The sequence below is a fragment of the Prionailurus bengalensis genome, chromosome A3 (assembly GCF_016509475.1).
Source record: "Prionailurus bengalensis isolate Pbe53 chromosome A3, Fcat_Pben_1.1_paternal_pri, whole genome shotgun sequence".
Taxonomy (NCBI): Eukaryota; Metazoa; Chordata; class Mammalia; order Carnivora; family Felidae; genus Prionailurus; species Prionailurus bengalensis.
Genome location: NC_057354.1, coordinates 11,300,623 through 11,323,759, shown reverse-complemented (window position 1 = coordinate 11,323,759; position 23,137 = coordinate 11,300,623). Strand labels below are relative to the sequence as shown.

The following is a 23,137-nucleotide window of genomic DNA, read 5'->3' as shown; positions in this document are numbered from 1 at the left end:
GGGGGGAGGTGACCTTTCCCCGGAGCCCGGGGTGGATGGGGGAGGGCTGCGGACAGAGGGCGGGTCGGCACTGGCCCCGGAGCCCCACTCCCTGCTTCCAGGCCGTAGGATCCTGGACGAGCTGTGTCCCCTCTTCCTAACCCTAACCCTAACCCTAACCCTAACCCTAACCCTAACCCTAACCCTAACCCTAACCCTAACCCTAACCCTAACCCTAACCCTAACCCTAACCCTAACCCTAACCCTAACCCTAACCCTAACCCTAACCCTAACCCTAACCCTAACCCTAACCCTAACCCTAACCCTAACCCTAACCCTAACCCTAACCCTAACCCTAACCCTAACCCTAACCCTAACCCTAACCCTAACCCTAACCCTAACCCTAACCCTAACCCTAACCCTAACCCTAACCCTAACCCTAACCCTAACCCTAACCCTAACCCTAACCCTAACCCTAACCCTAACCCTAACCCTAACCCTAACCCTAACCCTAACCCTAACCCTAACCCTAACCCTAACCCTAACCCTAACCCTAACCCTAACCCTAACCCTAACCCTAACCCTAACCCTAACCCTAACCCTAACCCTAACCTCCGGGAAAAGGTGAGGAGGCTCTCTGATAGCGTTCTTCAGGGATTCAACGGCGAGATGTGTAGAAAGCCCGCAACTGCTGCCCCTGCTGCTGTTGTCACTGCTATTAATTAGTGAGAAACAGAGCAGGATCGCAAGAGGCGGAGGGCGGGACAGGCCTCCCGGCCGGAAGGAACGGCGTGCGATTCAGGACACGCGCATGCGCGCTGAACAAGGAACCTGGGGCGCGGCAGCCTCCGCGGACGCTCCCCTGCCCGGGGAGCTGCTCAGCAAGGGCCACAGCACAGGTACAGGAGGGCAGATGGGGCATTTGGGGAACCAGTGGAGGCGGGGAGTGAATAATAGAAAAGTCTAGAAAGGTTGAAGGTCAGAAAGGACCCTGAATGCCCCCCCCCCCCCGAGGGTAGTAGGGAGCCATGGGAGAGACTTGAGCAGAGCAGGGGTGGCAGGTGGAGAAGGGGTAGGTGGGGACGGGGCTGGGACAGCAGCAAGGGGGCTGCTGGGAGAGAGGAGGCCCCTGGACTGGGCGTCACGGAGTCTAGGATCCTAGAGGGGCTACATGGTGGCCCCCCATGTGACTTATTCACGGGGCAACACTGCACTGAAACCACAGTTCTCTCTCGAGCCCTGACCTCTTCCATGAACCTCGGGTTTGTGCCCGAACTACCTCTTTTCATCTCCACTTGGACGATCTCTCTCTCTCTCTCTCTCTCTCTCTCTCTCTCTCTCTCTCTTCTCTCTCTACCCCCAGTCCCTCCCTCAGTCAATCCTGCCTGCTCCACCTTCAAAACGTATCCTGAAACTGACCCTGTCCCCTGCCCACCCACCCAGCTGCCACCTGGTCAAGTCCACCATCGTCTGCCACCTGGACCCTTGTAGTGACCTTCTTACAGGCCTCCCCGCCCCTTGCAGCCCGTTTTCCGCGTACAGCCAGAGTCTTGTTAAAACTGAACTCAGACCACACCCTTCCCCCCCCCCGCCCCCCGCGCAGAACCCAGCTCACCCAGAGTGAACACTAAGTGCTCACAGGCCCCATGTCACCTGGTCCCCATTGCCCCCCAGACCTCCTCACCCTTGCCTCCCTCTCTCAGCTCCCATGCCGACCTGCTCACTGTGCCCCTAATGCTCTGATCATGCTCCTGCCCCAGGGCCTTTGCACATGTGGCTCCCTTGGCCTAGAATGTTCTTTATCCATTACCTGCTGGGCTCACTCCTTCACCCCTTCAGGTTTTTGCTCAAATGTCACCTTCTTAAATGAGACCTTCTTTGAACCCCTTATTCAAAATCAGCCCCACACCTTACCTTGATTTGTTTTCTACTATGGTACTTCCCACCACCTGACCTATTTCTGTATTTTGCTTTTCTGCCCTGTTTATTGTCTGTCTCCCATTAGGAGGCTCCACAGGGGCAGGGATTTCTGTGTTTTATTCACTCCCACACCTTGTGCCTGGCCCTCCGTTAGCCCTCAAGAAAAGCGCATGGAGTGGGGTGCCTGGGTGGCTCAGTCGGCTACGTGTCCGACTTGATTCCGGCTCAGGTCGTGATCCCACAGTTTGTGAGTTTGAGCCCCACATGGGGCTCTGCACTGACAGTGTGGGGCCTACTTGGGATTTTCTCTCTCTCTCTCTCTCTCCCTCTCTCTCTGCTCCTCCCCACCCCCCTCAAAATATAAACAAATACACTTTAAAAAACATAGGTGGAGTCAGTGACTGAATCTTCCTGTTCTGGCTTCTGCCCAGCTAGCCAGTCCAACTCTCTCCTTCGCTCCAATCCAGCCACCCGGGCCTCCTGTCCTACACTCTCCTACCTCAGAGCCTTTGCCCGCGCTGTTCCCCCTGCCTGGGACGCTTATCTCCCAGAGCCCAGCACAACCGTCGGGACCTCCTTGGTGAGTCTCCTCTGCCTCCACGTGCTGCCTCTACATCACCTTCCTCCGTGCACTCAGGGCTGCTGGGAGTTCTGTTACTGCTTACGTCACTTCTGTTTGGCCATCTCCCCTCTCCACCATAAGCTCCCTGAGGCCAGCATCCCCCCCCCCCGCAGCGTTCACTGTGTCCCCAGCGCCGAAGGGTGGGCCTGAGCGCGTGGCTGCACCCGGGACGCACTTGTGGACTGCAGGAGCTCCCTCCTTGGCCTCTGGCAGACAAGACCCGACCGTGTTCTCTGGGGAGAGGCGGAGAGGAGAAGCGGCAGAGAACGCACGTTTCAGGGACAACAAACACTGGTCCTTACTTGAGGCCTCTCTTGAGTGCTTCGAAGATCTTCTTCACCTGCTGTGGCTTGGGGTCCGGGCAGACAGACCCCTTCCGCAGCGTGCCATACATCTTGGAGGATTTGGCAGGCATTCGAGCTCTCACGGAGTTCCCGTGGATGGACTTTCTGTGAGAAGGAATGAGGGGCACAGCTGGGATCCGGACAAAGCCCTCCCCGGCGGGGGGCGGGGGCAGGCACTGGGGGATCGGTGGCCAGAGCCCGGGGCAGTCACGAGGCCTGGCTGAGTCCCGCCCCGCCACCACCGAGCCGTGTGAGCTCAGGAAAGTAGCCGGGACTCTCCAGGCCTCGGTTTCCTCATCTGCAAAACGAGGGCTTGGATCTGAAGATTAAAAGACGAAGAAGAACCTGACATGAGACATCAACGCAGTGGGAAGTACAGTCGGGCAGCCCAAATGCCATTGTTTTCGGCTCAGTGTGGTCTGTCCGTCCGGACAAAACTACTTGGGAGGCCAAATCGTAGCCGTGGGGCGTCCCGTGGGTGGGCACTTGTTGGCTTTGCCTGCACAGGACCCACGCCTCTCCCTCTATTAGTAACACCCCAGTTTTCCTCTGGGGCCCCTCCCCAACTCTGCTGCTCATGCATGTGGTTTGGAGAGAGGTGGCTTGACAAATCACCACACACACAGACACGCGCGCGCACACACACACACACACACACACACACCTGCACACACATACACAGGCATTCTGAAGCAAATGCATGTCTCAGGCCTGGAGTCAACATACTCCATTTCCCTGGCTCAGGGAGAGGCACAGGACACAAATCTGTCCAGTAACCCTGCCGGGAGTTTGCTTCCAGATTCACAGATAGGAAAAGGATTCTTTCTTCTGACATTGCTGTTCCGGGGGAACATACACCTGGAACAGCCAGCCATTTCCTTTGCATCATGTAGGGGGAATGGAGGCAACACAGGGAGGAGCAGGTGGAGGCAGACCAATTCCACATGACCATGAGCTCCTGGATCCAGCTATGCCTGAAGCTAGACCTGCCCGTGGAATTTCACTTACATGAACCAGTTGGTTCTCTTTTCTGCCTAAGCCTATTGGAGTTGGGGTTGGGGACTGAATGATCTTAAAAACTGATGTCCCCCAGGAGCACCTGGGTGGCTCAGTTGGTTGGGCATCCGACTTCAGCCCAGGTCGCGATCTCACGGCTTGTGGGTTCGAGCCCCACGTCAGACTCTGTGCTGACAGCTCAGAGCCTGGAGCCTGCTTCAAATTCTGTGTCTCCCTCTCTCTCTGCCCCTCCCCTGCTCACACTCTGTCTCTCTCTTAAAAATAAATAAACATTTGGGGCGCCTGGATGGCTCAGTCAGTTAAGCGTCCGACTCTGTTTTGGCTCAGGTCATGATCTCATGGTTCATGAGTTTGAGCCCTACGTCAGGCTCCATGCTGACAGTGCAGAGCCTGCTTGAGATTCTCTCTCTCCCTCTCTCTCTCTGCCCCTTCCCCCCCCGCTCTCTCTGTCTCTCTCTCAAAAAAAAAAAAAACTTAAAAAGATTTTAAAAACATAAACACTAAAAAAAATTTTTTAAGGAAAAAAAAAAAAAGAACTGATGTTTCCCAGCAGTGACAGCTGTGTCTCTCAGCCCTTGAGGGGCACACCAGCGTTTCAGGATTGACTGGAGTAGTACAGGGTGAGGGTATCCTCGTTACAGTCCCGGGCTGGTTTCACTGGCACCTAAGCTCCTTCTAGAATCCTATGCCTCATCCACTAAGTGCAAGACCAGGGCTGCCTCCGTCCGTCCTCTTAAAGACATTGTTTCCCAGGTATCCCTGCACCAGATGTGGCTTCAGGACTCCCTTCTCACGGGAGAAACACGAGTGGAAATAACACTCGAACGTCTGGGTCAGTCTCTCAAAGAAGCTTCTAGCTTTTCCTTCCAGCTGCCTCCCTCCCTGTCTTCCTCTCGGGTGCACTGAGGAGCCTGCTTCAACCTGTGCTCTAAGGTTCCTCAGGGATGGAGACAGGGGGGGAGGGAGGGGGGAGAGACGGAGAGGGAGGGAGGGGGAGAGAGTGAGCACGAGCAGGAAGGGGGGAGGGGAGCAGGGGGGAATAACCAGTATTGTTTCTTTGTCAAATGTACTTCACCTCTACACTAAGGTACTACCCAAGCCTCAGTTATTTATCTGTCAAATGGGAAAACAATAGACCCTAAATGAGAGAGCAGTGCTGGGAATTCTCTGAGACACCAGGGGAAACATTCGGCATAATGGAGGCAGTGGGTGCCTAATAAATGTTTGCTACCGTTATAATAGTCACGTCCCATCTGTATCTGTCCCTGCGCCCACAGCCTGGAAAACAGTAGGTGCTCAGTAAATACTGAGCTGAACGGGACGAGGGAAATACAGCGTGTCGTGGGGACTAGAGAAGAGAGAGTTGGGGGAGCCCAAGGGCGCAGCGGGACCTCAAGGGAAGAACAGGATGAAGGGTCGTCCCAAGAAGGGTGTTCTGAATCGGGGGACGGTGAGTCAGGGTGGAGGGGAGGACGCGGTCCAGTCTGTGTGTGATGCTGGGCGGACAGCAAGGAGAAGGCTTGACCGAAACAGAGTGAGGAGACCCTTCCCGCCCTGTGGGAGCCGAGGAGGGGGAGCGGGGAGGAATGGGTCAGCTCCCAGCTTCACAGACCCGGACGATGACAATCTGGGAGCATCGTGACGGTGCCCGGATAGAAGGTGCCCCCTGAGTGTCTGTTGCTTCCCACCCCTGCTGTAGGAGCTTTAAATAAACATCGATTTTAACCCCATTGCAAGGTAGGGAACCGGAGGCTCAGAGAAGTGACTTGCCCCAGATCACGTGAGTGACAGAGCTGGGACCCAAACCCAAACATGGGCAGATTCCCAGCCCGGGATCTGAACCACCCCTCTGGGGGCAAGGGGCAGGGTTCCCTCAGGGTCCTCAGAATCATCTGGAGGACCCAGGCTCAGATTGCTGAGCCCTCTCAGCAGAGGCCCCAGTCTCAGGTTCAGCAGGTCTGGGGCGAGGCCTGAGAATCTGCATTTCTAACACGTTCCTAGGTGCTGCCAGTGTTGCTGGTCCAAGGACCACGCTTTGAGGACCACCGTCTTAGGGGATTCACTCGGGGGACATCCTTCTGCTGGAAACCCAGGTATGCATCTCCCCGGGAGCCCTTCAGAGTTTGCTGCACTTTTGCGGCCCAAAATCAAGGGTACCGGACCCCCCGACTCACTCAAACACTCACAGAGGGGCTTTCTGCGAATCAGGCACCATGATGGGAGCCGAGGGCCTGGGGTCCTACCCTCGAAGACTCCCTGTCCCCGGGAGGAGGGGAGGATTGAGGTCTGGAGAGCCAGGCAGGGGGCAGGCAGGACACAGCTTCCGGCTCCTTCGGCAGGCCTGACAAGTTCACTCTGGCGCCCCAAGAGGCTGAACGGGCAGCCAGGCTGTATATCCAGCCCAGCCAGATGTGGCACATTCCACACACAGATACAGACACCTGCTGTTGACTCAGCAGAGAGGAGCTGCCCCGGCCGCCCCTCCGGTTGGGTTCCCTACCCCGGGAATCCTCGCCATGTTACATGCCAAGGATCCAGAAATAGAGATCCCCGGCCCTGCCCGCGCCCTGAGAACTGGGTCCTAGGGGATGTTGCAGCAAGGAAGGATCGGGGGGGAGCAGGGGACTTGCCACGCTGGGAGCTTATGTTGTCTCATGAGACACAAGCTCCTGGTCAACCACCCATGGACAAATCCCAGCCCCGGGGTCACAGGTACTTAACCTCCTAGAGACTCAGTTTCCTCATTTGTAAAGGGCAGTTAAGAGTGCCTACCTCATAGACCAGTCATGAGACCATCATTCACTCAACAAACATTTACTGAGCACTTACGGCACACCAAACAGCATTCGAGGGGCTGGAGGTAAAACAGAGACCAAAGCAAGTAAAAGCCGTGTCCCCGCGAGCTGCCATGCCAGCTCGGGGAGGCGGTGGGACAGCCGGCACAGGCTCTGGAGCTAGGTGCCCGTGTCTCTATTCGGTAACCCCACTTACAAGCTACGTGACCTTGGGTAAGTTAACGAACCTCTCTGTGCCTCAGTTTTCCCATCTGTAAAATAGGGCCCAGGGAAAGCGTTGCTGTATGCGTTAATAAATGTAAAGGGGTTTGAGTAGTGCCCGGCAAAGGACAAGGGTTATGTATGTGTCAAAGTTAAAGAAGACAATAGGAGCGCCTGGGTGGCTCCGTTGGTTGAATCTGACCCTTGACGTCGGCTCAGGTCACGATCTCATGATTTGTGAGTTCGAGCCCTGCGTCGGGCTCTGCACGGACAGTGTAGAGTCTGCTTGGGATTCTCTCTCTCCCTTTCTCTCTGCCCCTCCCCCTGCTCACGCTCTCTCTCAAACTAAATACATAAATTTAACTTTTTTTTTTTTAATTTATTTTTGAGACAGAGAGAGACAGAGCATGAATGGGGGAGGGGCAGAGAGAGAGGGAGACACAGAATCGGAAGCAGGCTCCAGGCTCTGAGCTGTCAGCCCAGAGCCCGACGCGGGGCTCAAACTCACGGACCGTGAGATCGTGACCTGAGCCGAAGTCGGACGCTCAACCGACTGAGCCACCCAGGCGCCCCATCAAACTAAATACATAAATTTAAAATATAAATAAATCAGTAAGATAATAAATATCCAGGCCCTCGAAGGGGCTGCGCTCCCTCCTCCCTCCCCCTGCCTGAGGCCACACCACCCACCTCCTCCAGCAGGCCGTCCACAAAGTTGACATGCCAGGCGGGCAGAGACGGGTAGGGCTGCAGCCTTCAGAGAGGCGGGTTTCCGATGGGCTCAGGCCCCTGGCAGGTGGGGTGCACGAGCAACTCTGGGGGGGGGGGTGCCGCGCAGGAGCCCAGCTCACCTGCCAGCTCCCAGGGGTCCCCGGCCCCCGGGGTGTGCGTACCCTCGGCCGGTCCCCACTGCCATCTACCCGGAGACCTCCTCACCCTCACCGCTGCGGCCGTGCCTGGCTTCACTGGCTCCCGGGCGGGGAAGTTCTGAGCTCAGTGCTCTCGTCTGAGGTTCAGCGGGACGGGCGCGGTGGCCACTCTGAGTGCTGCTGGCTCAGCCGGGGAAGTGCAGCCTTCAGATGGCGAAATCGGGCTGCGTGTCTGGCCCGGTGATACAGCCGCCAGGGCAGAGAGCGAGCTCCGGGGGCGGGTGTCTCACCGGCTCTGGGAGCACTCAGTAAATATTAAACAGCCCCTGGCATGCCAGACAAGCTTCCAGAAGGACACGTGCCACCCGGTGGCCCCAGCCCTCACGTGAGGCCGCCGGGACGGCCTTTCTGCCTGATCGTCGTGGGGAAACACTTTGTCGGAGGCCCGGTGCACGGCTGCTGCAAGTGGGGGACCTGGGGGCAGGCGGGGCTGGGTGTGGCTGGGGGACAACGATAGGACCAACTGAACACGTTTCGCGTGAGGACTCAGTGGGCCGACGGTGTAAGCTAACCCTGTCTCTATGCCTGGTGGCCCTGAATGGGTGGGCACGATGAGGAACAGAGCAGGGTAGGGAGAGCACCTCTGCCATATCCTCTTTCTCCAACCTCCTTTCCTTGAAAATCAAAGGTTTACTACTTAGTTTTCACACCCCCACTTGCCGGCCATCTCAGCAGAGGAATTCCTGAGGTGGTGAGGACCTGGCAGGGGCTCCTAGCTCAGGAGGGTACCCTCCTGACAGCCTGGGGGAGAGGAGACCTGGCTGAGGAGGGACCGGAAGGGGGTAAGAGCAGCCACGCCTGTGAATCGGGGCAGAATGGGACAGCATCATTCATAGCAATCATTCACACCTTAGTATAAAATTTCCCCACCAGATAGATCACTTCCTCAGGTGAATTCTTTGATTATGGAATAAAAAGCCATGTCCAGAGTCAAAAGGGTTTCAGGTGCCAGGGCAGGGGCAGAGGTTGGACAAAGGGGACGTCCATGAGCTTCAATCCCTGGCTCTCCTATCTGAGGTTATTTTTACCTGCCCTGCCCCAGCCACTGGGTGCCTTGGCAATGTGTCTGTGATTCAGCCTGGTTGGATTACCTGAGAAATAAGGCCAGAAGGTGAGGTCTGAAACACAATCTAGGCCGTCCAGCCCCAGAGCCAAGGGTCCAGACTCCTGGGAGCTGGCCAGAGACAGGAAGTTAAAAATAGATGCACTCCTCCCCATCCTCGTGGGCAGCTTCTTCCTTACCCTTGGCAAAGGGCACTGAAGAGACTAGATGGTGGCCACTCAGGGACCTCAGAACCCACCCAGGCTGGTGGCTCCAGAATTCTCCAGAATTCTCAGAGCAGGAGGAGAAGGAGCCACCAGGAGAGTGGCTATTCTGGGATATTTACAGCCATCAAGGTCATCTGTCTTAGACCAGGATGCAGACCTTGCCAGATGTGATCTTGTCTTTGCTGATGGCCACTGAGCCATAGCGGGACAGGGTCAGACCTCTCTGTCTTCTTCCCACCCAGAGTTCTGTCCTCAGGAGTCCTTGGGACACTACCTGGGCAGAGCTCCTGACTGGGGCCTGTGGGAACATTCCCATGGAGGCAGGAAGTCCAGAAGCCCCCCAGGGGCCTGGCAGGGGGAGAGCTGCAGGCAGGACCAGGCACAGAATTCATGAGGCCCAGTGCAAAAGAAAATGCAGGGCCCTTTTTTCAAACTGTAGTAAGGGTTTCTAGATGGCGGGGCGCCTGGGTGGCTCAGCCGGTTAAGCATCCAACTCTTGATCAGCTCAGGTCACGATCTCACAGTTCGTGGGCTGGAGCCCTGCATTGGACTCTGTGCTGACAATGTAGAGCCTGCTTGGGATTCTCTCCCTCCTCTCTCTCTCTGCCCCTCCCCTGCTTGCACTCTCTTTCAAAATAAATAAATAAACATTGAGAAAAAAAAAAAGGAATTTCTAGATGGCAACACCACAGTATTACGTGAGCACAGGGCCCTAGTGAGCACACAGATTGTATACTCACGCAGCTGGCCTTGGCTGCCAGGGTCTGTGAAACCCCCCTTCAGCGCCCCCCACTGCCAGACCATGGTAACAAAATCCCCATAGTGCCTCTGTGTGAGTTAGAGAAAGGCACCCCACCCTGGGTGGGCCAGCTGCACGCCAGGGCACACAGCTTGGGAGGGTTACGTGGACTGGATGGCCCCTTTGGCTGGGTGACCTGTGCAACTGTCTTCAGCAGCCCTGATTACAGACCCCATGGTGGGGGGGCCTGGTGACGCCCAGAAGAGGCAGCTCAAAAGTGGTTCTGTTAAGGAACATGATCATTCCCTGGCCAGTTGACTTAATCCTTCTCAGCCGCACTTATGGAGTGCCTAATGTATGCCTTCCTTGCGGTGGCATCCACGCTTTCTCCTCTTGGAGGCTGGGCGTCAGAGGGACTGGGTGCTCACTCTCTCTGGGGCTGTGTTTTCCTGTGCTTCAGCTCTTTAGTGCCCCACCCCCCCGCCTTGCACCTTGCATGTCCTTGCTGTGGCTCACAAAGCCCCGCAGCCCTCCCTCTCTCACGTCTATCCCCCAAGACAGCCACACACCCACTTTCTGTGCCTCAAAGCTCATCCCCACCTCGGGACCTTTGCACTGGCTGCCCCTTCCACCTGGAAGACGTCCCCAGCCCTGCATGCTCTCTGCACGTGAACATCAACTTGTCTTCTCTCTGGCCTTAAAGGTGCCTCTGCCTCACTGAGGGCCTCCTCTGAGAGCCCTGCCACCCTCCCACATCCCCGTTTTAATTCCTTCACGTGCCACCAGCTGAATCCTTCTTGATTATTGTTGGCTTATTGTTCGCTGCCCTGACAGGAGGGCGGGGCCCGGTTCCGTCCCCAGAGCCCGGGACAGGGCCTGGGCAGAGTAGGTGCTCCATAAATATTTGGAGAACGAATCAGGGATTCCTAAGCATGCTTCCAGCTGAGACCCTCCAGGATTTCGGCCCTGAGACCCACTCCTCCCGGGCACGTGCTGGCACTGAGCGGCCAGGAGACAAGTGGGCGAGGTGGGAGAGCTGGACCTCAGGGACCAGGCATCACTGGGGGGGGGGGGGGGAGTGTGCAGCTGAACCCCAGGGAAAGAGCCACAGGAAGGCCCGGTCTGGGGCACGGGTGGTCCACCTCAGGACACGGCAGTGAAACCAAGGCCCAAAGGACATTAAGCAGCCCCTGGCCAGGTAAGGAGGAGTCACAGGAGGGCCCGGAGGAGAGAGCGGCCAGTGTGACAGGGAGCTGTTTGTGAGGCCGCGTGAGGAGTCCAGATTGCATTCTCAGCAGATGGGAACCCCTGGCAGGTTTCGGGCAGGAGAGGGCCGTGACGAGCCCTGGCCAACCCTGCTTGGCTGGGTGTCCTGCCTGTCCCCCACGTTTGCTCAGCCAGGCAGATGTTTGGGCCCCTCGGGCTTGGGCCACTCGCGATGCCTGAGGGATTGCCCCACCCCTGGGCGGGCAGCTCCCCAGGCTTGCACAGTGCCCGACATGAAGGCCAGGACCAGTCTGTGGCCCCCAGGAGTGGAAACGAACCTTCCTCCCGGGAAGTACCTGCAGCCGAAGGAGACTCGTGGAACAGCCATGAACTCACGTCCAGTGGGGCAGCCCTGACCCCATCTCTGCTGTTCCTCCTCCTTTGAAAATTTCCCGCAAGCACCTACTGTGTGCCAGCATGCGCCGGCTGCTTGCCTTGTGTCACCTCATCGTACGCTCACGACAACTCTGTGTCGGGGAGGGACACTCGTGATCCCCGTTTCACGGATGAGGAAACCGAGACTCAGAGAGGTGAAGTCACTTGCCCCAGGTCACAGAACTGGGATAGGTGGCCCCACGTCCCATTCTATCAAACAGGAAGAACATTCCATCCTGACCCCGCCCCCAGACTAAGTTCCAGGGCTGAACGAACCAGTCTTGCTGTGTGACCTTGGGTGAGCAGCTCCACCTCTCTGAGCCTGTTTTCTGATCTGCTAAGTGGGCCTGATAAGCTCACGCAGGTGACTTCCAGGACCAACTGCCAGGAGCATGTGACATGAGACGGCTTCGGGTCTCAAGGAAATTACAGGTTTCTCCCAGCACCAAGTGTCACACGCGCGCACACATACACACACACACACACACACACACACACGCACACGCACACACTGTCCTGGGCTGCAGACTTGGCATCAGAGAGAGCTTCAGGGTCACAGGCTGCACAAGACGAGCCAGCCCTGTACCCTCCTCACGGGCAGAACTTACGCGATCCTCCGGCTCTGTGCGCTGCTGAAGCCCGCGAAGGAGGCGCTCCGGCCCACGACCCCCACGGCCCCCGCGTCCCCGGAGGACAGGAACCGCAGCCTCACCGACATGGCCGTCACCTACAGGGAGAGGACAGGAGAGTCAGCCTCGCGCTGCCGCCTGTCGAGTGCGGGTCGCGGCTGGTCCCCCTTCACCACGGTCCCCAAGGTCCTTACAACAGCCCCACAAAGGGGGCAGCTGGTACCGTCCCCAGCTCACAGATGAAGCTCAGTGAGGCAAGGGAACTGTTTGGGCTGGCAGCAGGAGCGAGATTCGAACCCAGGTCTCTGTACTCTGTGCTCAGGTTCTTAATGGCTGAGCAATGCTGAGGCTCCGGCAGGGGGGAGTCAGCTCCTCCTGAAACCATACCTGATCTCTTCTCAGCTACTCCTCTCTGCCAGTAACCCTCACCCCCCTCCACAAACACTCATGGAACGCTGTGTGCCAAACACTGTGCTGGAGACACGCACTGAGCAAGACAGGCAGAGTCCTTGCCTTCCAGGGCTCCCGGTCTGGCAGGGAGGCTAATGAGCCACCAGTTACGGGAAGGACCCAGGGGATACTCGACTTAGCCATGGAGGAGGCGATCAACTGCTGAGAAGGAAAGGCTGATAAGGGGAGAAGGAGAAGGGAGCGGGAGGGGAGGGTATCTGAGGCAGAGGGAACAGCATGGGCAAAGGCCCGGGGGTACAGAGGACACGGCGTAATCCAGAAACCGAAAGAAGAGCTGTGGTTTGGGCCGTGACTCCAGGGGAGGCTGGAGAGGCCAGCAGAGTGCAGCTCCTGCGGGGCCTTGGTAACCCCAGGGAGGAGTTTGCCCTTGCAATTGGGCAAGGGTGACTGGGAGCCATGAGAGGGTTTTGAGCAGGGGTGACAAAGCCCAGCTCACATGAGGCCAAGCTGCTGGCATCCAGGCCCTCCAGAATCCCTGGATCCGTTGCCCCATCTCTGATCCAGGCTGCAATGAGGCCAGCCTAGAACCCTGGCTGTCTTTTCTTTTTTCCAAACCGCCTCTAGGTTGGAAAAACGCCACCGTATCCCTCGGGAGTATCGCCAGTGCCTTCCAGCACCGACAGTCGAAGGTTCTTCTGCATATCTGACCTGAATCTCTGCTGCTGCGTTGCTCCTCGGCCAGGGTGGAGACAGGCCGAGGATTCCAGGGACCCCACTGCTGAAGCCAAGCCTCTAAAAAAGCTCCACTGCACCACCTCCCTCGTATCGCTGCTTGGTAAGGCCCCCGCGTCCCAACATCCGTCCACCTGCCAGAGTCCACGCCTTTGCTCAGGGCTGGGCCTCTCCCTGGAATAACGTTCTCTTTCGAGCCACGTCTGTCCAGCATCCCGTCCTGCATTTTATGTGTGGTCAGCCCCCACCATAGGCTCCAGGGCCCCCCTGGCAGATCCGTGCGGCCCCCACAAGACTTCCCCTTCTCCTAGGCTCCCCCCATCCCCACCCCACACTGCGCTGTACATAGTGCTGAGGACTGGAAACCAAAAGGCCAGACCTGGGCTCAGACCCCAGCTGTGCCACTCGCTGGCTCCGGGCCCCGGCGGTCACGTTTGCAAAGCGGAAAGTCAGAGGACCAAGGAGACCGTGCGCTGAGGGTGCACAACGCGGAAGGGAAAGAGCTGGTTGTCTCTGTGCCGTTGGCCGACAGAGGCCCCCGCCCCGCAGGGGGCTACAGAGGCGGATGAGCCCGGGGAGCGCCCTCCAGCCCTGCCGGGGGAAGCTGGCGAGTGTTTGCTGAGCACCCACTGTGTGGCAAGCCCCAGCACCAAGGACCGTCACATGCTGTGGATCCATGAACAGCAGCCCTGATGGGGGCCACCGTCTGTTGAGTGCTGTTACTAAGTCAGCCCTGCGCTAAATGTCTCACGGAAATTATCTTAGCAAATCTACGCAGCCCCTGAGGCCTGGGAGCTGTTGCTGACCTACTTGGATAGATGGCGACATGAGGCCCAGAGAGGGGACGAGACTGGCCCAAGAAGCCCGCGTGGAAGCAATGAGACAGGTTTGGAACCTGAGTGCGAGCGGCTGCAGACGCCATCCCTTCCGACTGTGCGCACTCAGACGTCCCCGTCCCGCCTCTAGATGTCCCAGCCCCACAGGGAGGTCCCCACGCTCCCCGCCTGTGCCAGGCTGCTGCCAGCCTGGACCAGCCCCTGAGCGTCAATCGTTACTTTCTTGGGAATTTTGGTAGCTTGAAATCAGCCACGGCAGGAATGTGTACACCCTGGATGTCGGCAAGTGCTACAAATTTGGGCTTTTTTTGTGTTTTTTTTTCCCCTGCAGGTTAGTGAGCATCTATCAGTACACCATTGCCCCACCACTAGCGGTGTGTGCTCAGGGTGGCACCGGGGACCTTCTCGAACTCTTGAGAGCCCCCAGCCAAGCTGGGCAAGGGAATGAGGGGGTAACAGGGAGGGAGATCACTGGGGTCACTGGTTAGGAAGAATACTCTGGTGCCAGCCTGGGGACTGGGGACTGAGGACTGGGGACTAGAGGCTGCGGGCTGGGGGCTGGGGACTGCGGGCTGGGGGCTGAGGGCTGGGGACTGGGGGCTGCGGGCTGGGGACTGGAGGCTGGGGACTAGAGGCTGGAGGTTTCAGGCTGGGGACTGGGGGCTGGAGGCTGTGGGCTGGGGGCTGGGGGCTTCAGGCTGGGGACTGGAGGCTGGGGACTAGAGGCTGGAGGTTTCAGGCTGGGGACTGGGGGCTGCGGGCTGGGGGCTGCAGGCTGGGGACTGGGGGCTGCAGGCTGGGGACTAGAGGCTGGAGGTTTCAGGCTGGGGACTGGGGGCTGGGGGCTGGGGGCTGGGGACTAGAGTCTGGAGGTTTCAGGCTGGGGACTGGGGGCTGCGGGCTGGGGGCTGGAGGCTGCGGGCTGGGGGCTGCAGGCTGGGGACTGGGGGCTGGGGACTGGGGACTGAGGGCTGGAGGCTGGGGACTGGGGGCTGGGGACTGGAGGCTGGGGGGTGCAGGCTGGGGACTGGGGCCTGGGGACTGGAGGCTGGGGGTGCAGGCTAGAGACTGAGGGCCGGGGGCTGCGGGCTGGAACACCCTTCCCCCACCTTCCCTGCTCCATCAGTTACAGTAGACTGCGGATGGCAACTTCTCTGCTCCCCCATCAGACAGAGAGGGACCTGCAGGCGGGGCTCGAGTGTTCTCTGGTGCTTGGAAGATTCACAGCACATCCTTATGGGACCAGAAACAGTGCCTAAAAGGCTGGGCCTGCTGCTGCCACCGTACCAGGCTGTGCAGCCCATGGTGCCAGATAAGTGGAAGCCTCAGGCTAAGGATAAAGATAAGGATGGGGATAAGAATTTCCACTAAGTGCTCGATTCCAAGGCAGGGGCTGACAAACATTTTCTGTAAAGGACCAGATACCAAAGTTTTTGGCTTTGTAGGCCATATGCTCTTTTAAATACCCACAACTATTTACCTCTATTGTTTTAGAGCAAAAGCAGCCACAGACATTATGTAAATGATGAGCATGGCCACGTTCCCATAAAACAGTACTTACAGCTATTAATGGTTGACCGTGGGTGCCCAGCACCCTCCGTGCTACCGACTCTAAGGGCTTAAAATCTCATTTAATTCTCCCGACATTATATCAGGTAAACACGATTATTATCCCCATTTTGCAGATAAAGAAACCGAGGCTAGAGAGCAGAGGAAACGACTCATCCAAGGTCACACAGGTAGGAAACAACAGAGTTGGGATTTGGACCCGGGCATAACGGGCCTTAAAAGCCTGGTCACTTCATTCAAGGTGGCACCTGTTCCCCGGGGGGCTGTGCTGAGGACATGTCCCCACCCAAGAGCCAGACCCAGGCTGAATGGAAGCAGGTCGTGAAAGGGACCTGCCAAGCTAGAAGTCTAGCATTGGGGGTGGCCAAGAAAAATCAACCCCATCCCCTGCAGGCTTCAGGGTGTGGGAGCCCGGGTCCCTGGGGGCTTCTTGGGACCAGCATCGGTTCCCAATCAGCTCAGCTGCTCCAAAAGGGAGGCCAGCGGCCACCCCCAGCCTCCCCCACAGGCCCCGATGGGGTTAATCCTGGCTGTTGACTGGTTGGCCCCCTGCGATCTCACCCAGCTGGGTTTCTTGCTGCAAAAACATCTCCCTTCTGGTAGATGGGCTGGGACGGCCAGGCTGAGACCCCTAAGATCTCAGGAGCCTTCACTGGGCAGCCCCTGACAAGACCCCGTGAATGTTGGTCACTTTCGACCAAGGCTGATATTCTCAACGTTAAATCAGTGACCCAGCAGGGGCACTGACCACTCTGAACAGAGGTCGGCGCTCAGAGGCTCAGGATAGCCCTGGATATAGCTGGAACTCTACGGGCAAGAGAGATAAGCCAGAGACCTCGCTGGGCCCCTGAGCAGAGGAGAGAGGCACAGAAGTCATGCAGGTCCCAAACCTTTGGTGGCAGACAGGACTGCCTCGTCCCCGTGCGTCCCTCGCTGCCTCTCGCTGGCTTGGTACCCTGGGGCAGCACCCGCTTAGACGGATGGCTTGGACACAGCTGGTGAGTGCAGCAGGGGCCAGGACACCTGGAGGGGCTTCTCACACAGCCAGCGGCTCCCCAGACACTGGGACCATCGTCCGGGACCTCCTCCCGAGGCGCGGCTGGAGGGAGCCTGAGCCCACTCCGCTAAATCTGGCCAGCTCACTGCTGGCCAGAACCGCCCGCCAGCCCAGGGAACCTACAATTTCACCTCATTTGGAGGTGATGCTTCTAAATTTAGCGGCGTGGGCTCTCAGGGCTGGGTGGCTTTTATGCCTGAGTCCCTCACTTAGGGCTCTTTTATATCCGCTCAAATGCCAGGCAGGGCTTAGTTTGCTTATAGGAGTTTCCAAAATAGTCCCTTTGGTTTAGCACGAAAGGAAATGGTAAAATAGCCCAGGATGAGGAATGTGAGTTTATACCTAAGAGGGATGGGCGACCCGCGGAGGCCGCTCTGGGAACCAGACTACTGTCTGCACCAGATGGAGGGCAACTGCCTCGTTTCACCGGCGAGCACGCCCAGAGTGGTCACGTGGCTTGCGCGGATCACCCAGAGGTGAATGGAAGGGCCAGAAGAATCCACGCCCCTCCCCCCTGCCAGCTCCACGGCTGCAGACACCTCCAGGCCTCTGCCCAGGCCGTGTCCTCTCCCTCCCTGGCACGCTCTTCCCCCAGGTCTCCCGGGAGGATCCCTCCGGGCATGAGATCCCAGCAGAAAGGTCACCGCCTCAGAGAGGGCCTCTCTGGTGCCCCCTGGCGACAGCGGCCTCACTGTTCACCCTGTTTCAAATCCTGCAGAGGAGTCACTGCCGTCCCAAATTGTCTTGTCAAGGTGCTTGGCAATTGTGTGGCCCTCACAGGAGTCCCAAGCTCCGTGGGGACAGGGACTTTTTGGTCTTGCTCACAGCCGTATGTCCCAGGGCCTCACCAAGTAGGGGACCCCGGTAAGTACTGGTCCGTAAGTGATTGCTTGAATAACTGAACGATTGAAGGACATCTCTTCAGACCTGTGTCTAGGGCTCACTTACTTGATTTGTTCATTCAACACACACACATATCGAGTGCCTACTGAATGCAGGCACTGCGCATACGGCTGTGAACTAGTCCAGTGGGAGACAGGAATTAGGGTATGAGGCTGGACTGTGATAGGGAACTAGAGGCGTGGGGGGCAGACAAGGATCCCTCACCCAGCCAAAGGGGAGTGCCCGGGGAGACCCCCTGGGGGAAGCGATATGTTGAAATCTAAAGGAGGGGGAAGAATTGGCAGGGAGAGAGAATGGGATGGAAGAGTGTGCCAGGTGTTGGGAACAGCATGTGCAAAGGCTCAGAGATAGGGTCAACTAGATGAAATGCAATTAGATGAACTTAGTACAGTGTGGGTGGCTAGAGCATTAGGTACCAAGAGGATCCCTGAGGGGCTGAGTGGGGACCAGGCCTCTATGGGGACGGGGGTTTAAGCTGCATCCAGGAAGAAGTAGGCAGGACAGGCCTCCAGCACCCTCTGGATTTGGTAATGGCGCCCTTGAGTTCGTTCACTTACTGAATATGCCCCTACTGCACACCTGACCAGACAATGCTGTGTCTCCATAGACAATGAATGAGTGCCTGCTGCATGCCAGGCCGTCGAACCCCGCACCTCCGTCCAGGGGCTAGGGGCAGTCACACTGGAGACGCCTCTGTCCCTTTGGCCCAAGGCCCATGTCCCCTGGGCCAGCACTGACTGCCGTCTGGGGCAAGCTCAGATACCCTGTACGGCCTACCCCAGCTTGACCTGGGTTTTTGCCCTCTGCACTCAATCCCTCACCCACCCACCCCTTGCTTCCGCCACAGACAAGACCCAGACATTTGATGGTCCCTGAGAGGGAAAATCCCACAGCCAAGCCACAGAGGACAGAAGCCACGTTAGCTCTGACACCCGCCAGCTCGGGCTCCCCTTCTCTCTGCGGAGCCCCTGGGGCCCCGCCCCTACCAGATGCTTTCAGATGCTTCTCTACCCGCTGCAAGGAATCTGCTCACCTCTCCTCAGCCAGGAAAGCGTGCCCAGGGGATCTCTGCATGTGATCTGGAACAAGTTTCCTCCTCCCTGAGCCTCTGTCTCCCTGTCTGTAAAGTGGGAGGGCTGGGCTAGAATTCGGGGTCCCCCAAGCGCAGGCCCATCTGAGCCAGGTGAGGAATGCATAGCAGACACCGTGATTCACCTGGCAGGAGAGTCATTCTTGCCTTAGCCCCCTTTCTCTCCTGGCTCCCCAGCCGTCTGACACTTGTCCCCCCCCCCCCCCCCCCCCCCCGTTCAGCCGAGTTCAGAGCTGGCGCCAGGCACACGCTCCGATCGCATCAGGTGTTTTGTTGCCTTTCTTTTCAGGTAAACTTCCGTTTAGAGCAAACCGTCTTGTGTACGATATAGAGTGATTTTCTTTAAGTGAAAGAGTCATGGATTTGAAGGACGCTTGGTTTAAGTAGGGCAGGTAGGAACCCAGCTTCTTGGAAGCCCACGTTTCTGGGTCCCGCCGTGGAAGTGAGACGGGGGGGGGGGCACACCTAGCTGTGCCCCTGCAGATGGCCTGATGGAGTCAGATGAGCAGACAGCACCAGTTTCTAGTGGAAAAGAAGAGGAAGCAGCATCTTGGGGAGCCCTACCTGTCCCCCCAGAATTCATGGTCCCAGGGCTGCAGGGCAAGTGGAAACTTCCTGGTGGTTCAAGACGAGGCATGGGGGTCGGGACCCAGGATCCAAGAGGGCCCCTTGCCTCAGTTTATCACACAGTCTACAGTCCCCTGTGACCTTCCTGCCCAGGGCAGCCCTGGGAGGTGTCCACGACCCGCCCCAGCTCAGGCCGGGAGGCACAAAAGGACCAGTCGCGTGAGCGGACAGATCGGCTATCTCATCAGGCTTCACGATGCACCTGTGACCATCTCACAGCTGAAAACCCTGCGCGAGGCCACAAACGGCCAAACGGCCAAGTGCGAGGGAGCCCAAAGGGCTCAGCCACACGGAGGAAATTTCCATGGCAGGAATTAGGAATATGGTTTTGAGGAATAATGACACGGGAAGATAGAAGATGTTGAAAGTAAGATGTTGGGGACAACAGACCAAGATGTGAACTATACACGACACGCTCTCCGCTTTATTTCTCCATCAATGCCTTACCAGTGTTCTACCGTGGGCACGCATTCCCTCACAATCAGAAAAAAAGAAAAAAGGTGATCTGAAGAAAACAGAAAGATTGGTCACGTGTTGCATAGTAATCAAGCTGCCAAGGGGGCTCTGTGTGTCCTCCGACCTAGAGAACGATGCCTTTCAGGATGAAGCTGGGGTCACAAGAGAGACTTTTCTCTTAAAAAAGAAAGAAAGAAGGAAAAACAAACTTTTAAAGGTCCACGAATATCATCTACACTCCCAGCTAACGCCAGGGGGCTTTTACGAGGTAAAGATGACTCATGAATCTCTGTGAAATATCCAGAGGGTGTTTTGATTTAAATGCCCCCCCTCAGCACTCTGAGCTCCCAGACAGACGTCACCGCGGGGGGTGGAGGGGGTCACCTGGAAGAGACAGCACCCCTTTGGGGACAGGGCCTCCTGGGGCCGCCGTGGGGGCGGGGGAGCGTGGAGCCTGTGGAGCTGGGGGCTCGTGGCTGGAAAGACGGAGCCCCGATGCGGGATAACAGAGATCGGGGGGCAGCCAGACCCCTTCTCAAACAGGTGGGGCGGGAGGGACTGAGCCAGAGGCACCACGGTGCAGAGGGACCCCTCCCGGCAGGTCGGGGTGAGGCCACACCGTGGTCACGGTGCTTGGCCAGGTGCCTCTGTTTGACGCCAAAGAGGGAACCTGGCAATATTGCTAATGAGAACCGGCACTTCGAGAGCACCGGCTTCTGCCACGTTCTGTGCTGAGAACCAGCTCCTCTCATTCCTGGTCCCCGGCAGGTCTGGCCTCGGCTTCGCTCTGAGCGTGCCGGACGCCGGGCCGAGAGCTGGACACGGCACGTCTCCCCCACAGCACGCCTCTGAGGTGGGCGCTCTTACCACCCCCGTTTTACAGACGGAGAAACTGAGGCTCGTAGAGCTGAGGTGGCCAGAACTAGCAAGTGGCAGCGTCCCATCTTCGACGTCTCGCCTTAGAACACTTGCGTGTGGGCAGTGTGACACAGGTGTGCGTACCCCTCATCCACGTCCTAGGGGTGACCGAGCAACACGTGTGGGACCCCCATCAGAAGCCCTCACTCCAGAGTGGTTATGGGAGGGTCTCAGGCAGAGCTCCACTGACACTTTGGGCCAGAGCATTCTTGGCCGGGGCGGAGGGGGGGGTAGGGCTGTGTATTTAACCCCTGGACACCAGGAGCACCACGCCCTCCAATGGTGACAACCAAGAGCGCCCACAGACACTGCCACGTGTCCCCTGGGTGGCAGAATCACCTCCAGTGGGAGCCACTGGGTTAAAGCAGCTCTTCAACTCTTAAGGGTTCGTGAATCAGCGTCGCGGGCATTCGGGGTAATTTTCACGTGTGCGAGTAGAGGCGTTGAAGGTGCGGTCTTCCGTGGGTGGCAAATACTTCCCCCCTCGCATGAATGGGGGTAGGAATCTGGGGGGCCCAGCAGCCCAGCATCTTCAGAAGGGGCCCCGGGGCTGCAGCTCCCACTGGGCCTGTGCCACCCCAGCCCCCGCACGCACGCACCTGCACACTCACGCCAGGATGCGGACAAGGGCCTGGAGCCTCAGAGCGGGGGCTGGATCTCGGAGAAGAGGTTGGTGGCCCCCTCGGGGTGTTTGCTGTTAACATCAGAGTTCTGAATGACACCTGCCTTCCTCGCAACCCCTGCCCGGCAGCGAACAGAGACCCTAAGGCAACCTACTCATTTTGTCCCAAAGCACCCGACCACTGATGAACACTCACTGGCTTGGGTCCACTTAGCACAGGCAGGACTTGGATTCAAACCCAAGGGCCGCCTCGGTCACCCACTCCACTTCGGGCACTGGATGATCTGCCCGAATTCTCCATGGTCAGGGACACAGACGCTCCCTGCTACTCACCCGCACAGCTGGACATCAGAGCCACCTCCCCTAAACCGTCAGGACAGAGAAAGAATGCCATTCCCGACTGCTGTCTCTGCTCACCTCTGCAGTTAGGTTCCCTTCCCAGAGCACCGGGGACTCGTGCACGGGGCCCACGAAAATGGGTGGATTACTTTTAAAATCAGAAGATAAGAAATGAACTTTCAGGGGCGCCTGGGTGGCTCAGTCGGTTAAGTGTCCAACTTTTTGTTTGTTTGTTTGTTTGTTTTTTAGCGTCCAGCTCTTGATTTCGGCTCAGGTCATGATCTCCAGGTTCATGAGATCGAGTCCTGTGTTGGGCTCTGTGCTGGCAGCATGGAGTCTGCTTGGGATTCTCTCTTCCTCTCTCTGTGTCCCTGCCCTTCTTTCTCTCCCTCTGTCTCTCTCTCAAAATAAGTAAATAAACTTAAAAAAAAAAACTGCCTTGAAAAAAAAAGAAATGAATGTTTAGGTTAAACAGAATGTTTTATATTATAGTGTATATGTGTTACTATTTCTATATTAATAGCGTGTATTTTATCCATTCTTAGGCCAATTCAGTGGTAAATACACTATTTCATATTTCTTATACAGGAAGAGTCCTGCGAAGGCCAAGATGCTGGGGACTCAAGAAAGTCGCCACGGGCCCTGCCCTTTGCCCTCTGCTAGCCCTCCTTCGAACCTGTCTGACTCCAGAACACTCCTGCCATCTCCAGCCCACAGGCTCCCTCCCCAGCTCCTTCCCACCCACACCTTTATTTTACAGATGCAGTGAGCCCATCTCTCCTCCCTCCCCCTGCTCTCGTTTACCCTCCACTCTCCCTGCTCCTCTGGCCCAGGCAGAGGGGCTGAGAGAGCAGCCAGGCGGGGCCTTACACTTGACCTCGATATGCTCTTTTGACCCTCACCAAAACGTGATGCCGTGGGTTCCACTTTGTCCTGTTCTGGCCCTTGGGATCTGGAAGGCCAAACCCAGGCAGCCTGGCTTCCAGGTCAGCCTCTTATCCACAGGCCCTAACTGCCAGGTTTCTGGAGTTGGCAGGGGCCCGGCTGATGTCACGGAGCCTCTGGGCCACCACCACCCCCAGTCTCCCACTGAGCACTGTTTAGATTCTCCTCTTCTTATCAACTTGGACCCCTTCCTTCTCCCACCTCACTCTGAGTGTTGTTTGGGGGGGGGGGGGGCAAGTGGGTTTTTCACCCTCCTTTCCCTGGTTCCTCACGAGATCGAGTATTTCTATATGCTCATTATCTTTAGAATCTCCTCTTCTCGACTTCTCAGTTCATAATCCTTTATCCAGCTACCTAGCTATTCTTAGTGACTTCTAGTTTTCTCCCAGCCCCTCACGTGCTTTTTAACTTGTTCCTAATGGTGTGTGTGTGTGTGTGTGTGACAGAAGCTTCAAATATTTATGTGACCAGATCTGTCAACATTGTCCTTCTATGTTTTAAGAGTTTGGAACTTTCTTTCTCCACCTCTAAGATTAGGTTTCTACTC

General features: G+C 57.3%; 1 protein-coding gene and 1 long non-coding RNA gene across 2 annotated transcripts in view; one reads left to right on the top strand and one right to left on the bottom strand.

The window, feature by feature from the left end:
* RIPOR3 (RIPOR family member 3) overlaps positions 1-23,137 on the bottom strand; it is a 75,495-nt gene that overhangs the window by 20,336 nt on the left and 32,022 nt on the right. Inside the window, exons 2-3 of the mRNA XM_043553680.1 lie at positions 12,065-12,183; positions 2,824-2,970 (exon numbers count right to left, since the gene is read on the bottom strand). Coding sequence (XP_043409615.1) covers positions 2,824-2,970; positions 12,065-12,183 — 266 coding nt within the window. The remainder of the gene's footprint in view (positions 1-2,823; positions 2,971-12,064; positions 12,184-23,137) is intronic.
* Positions 598-21,858, top strand: LOC122467276. Its single transcript, XR_006292878.1, has 5 exons — positions 598-878; positions 5,884-5,975; positions 13,121-13,331; positions 15,750-15,803; positions 18,441-21,858. It is a non-coding gene; the product is annotated as an uncharacterized LOC122467276 (long non-coding RNA).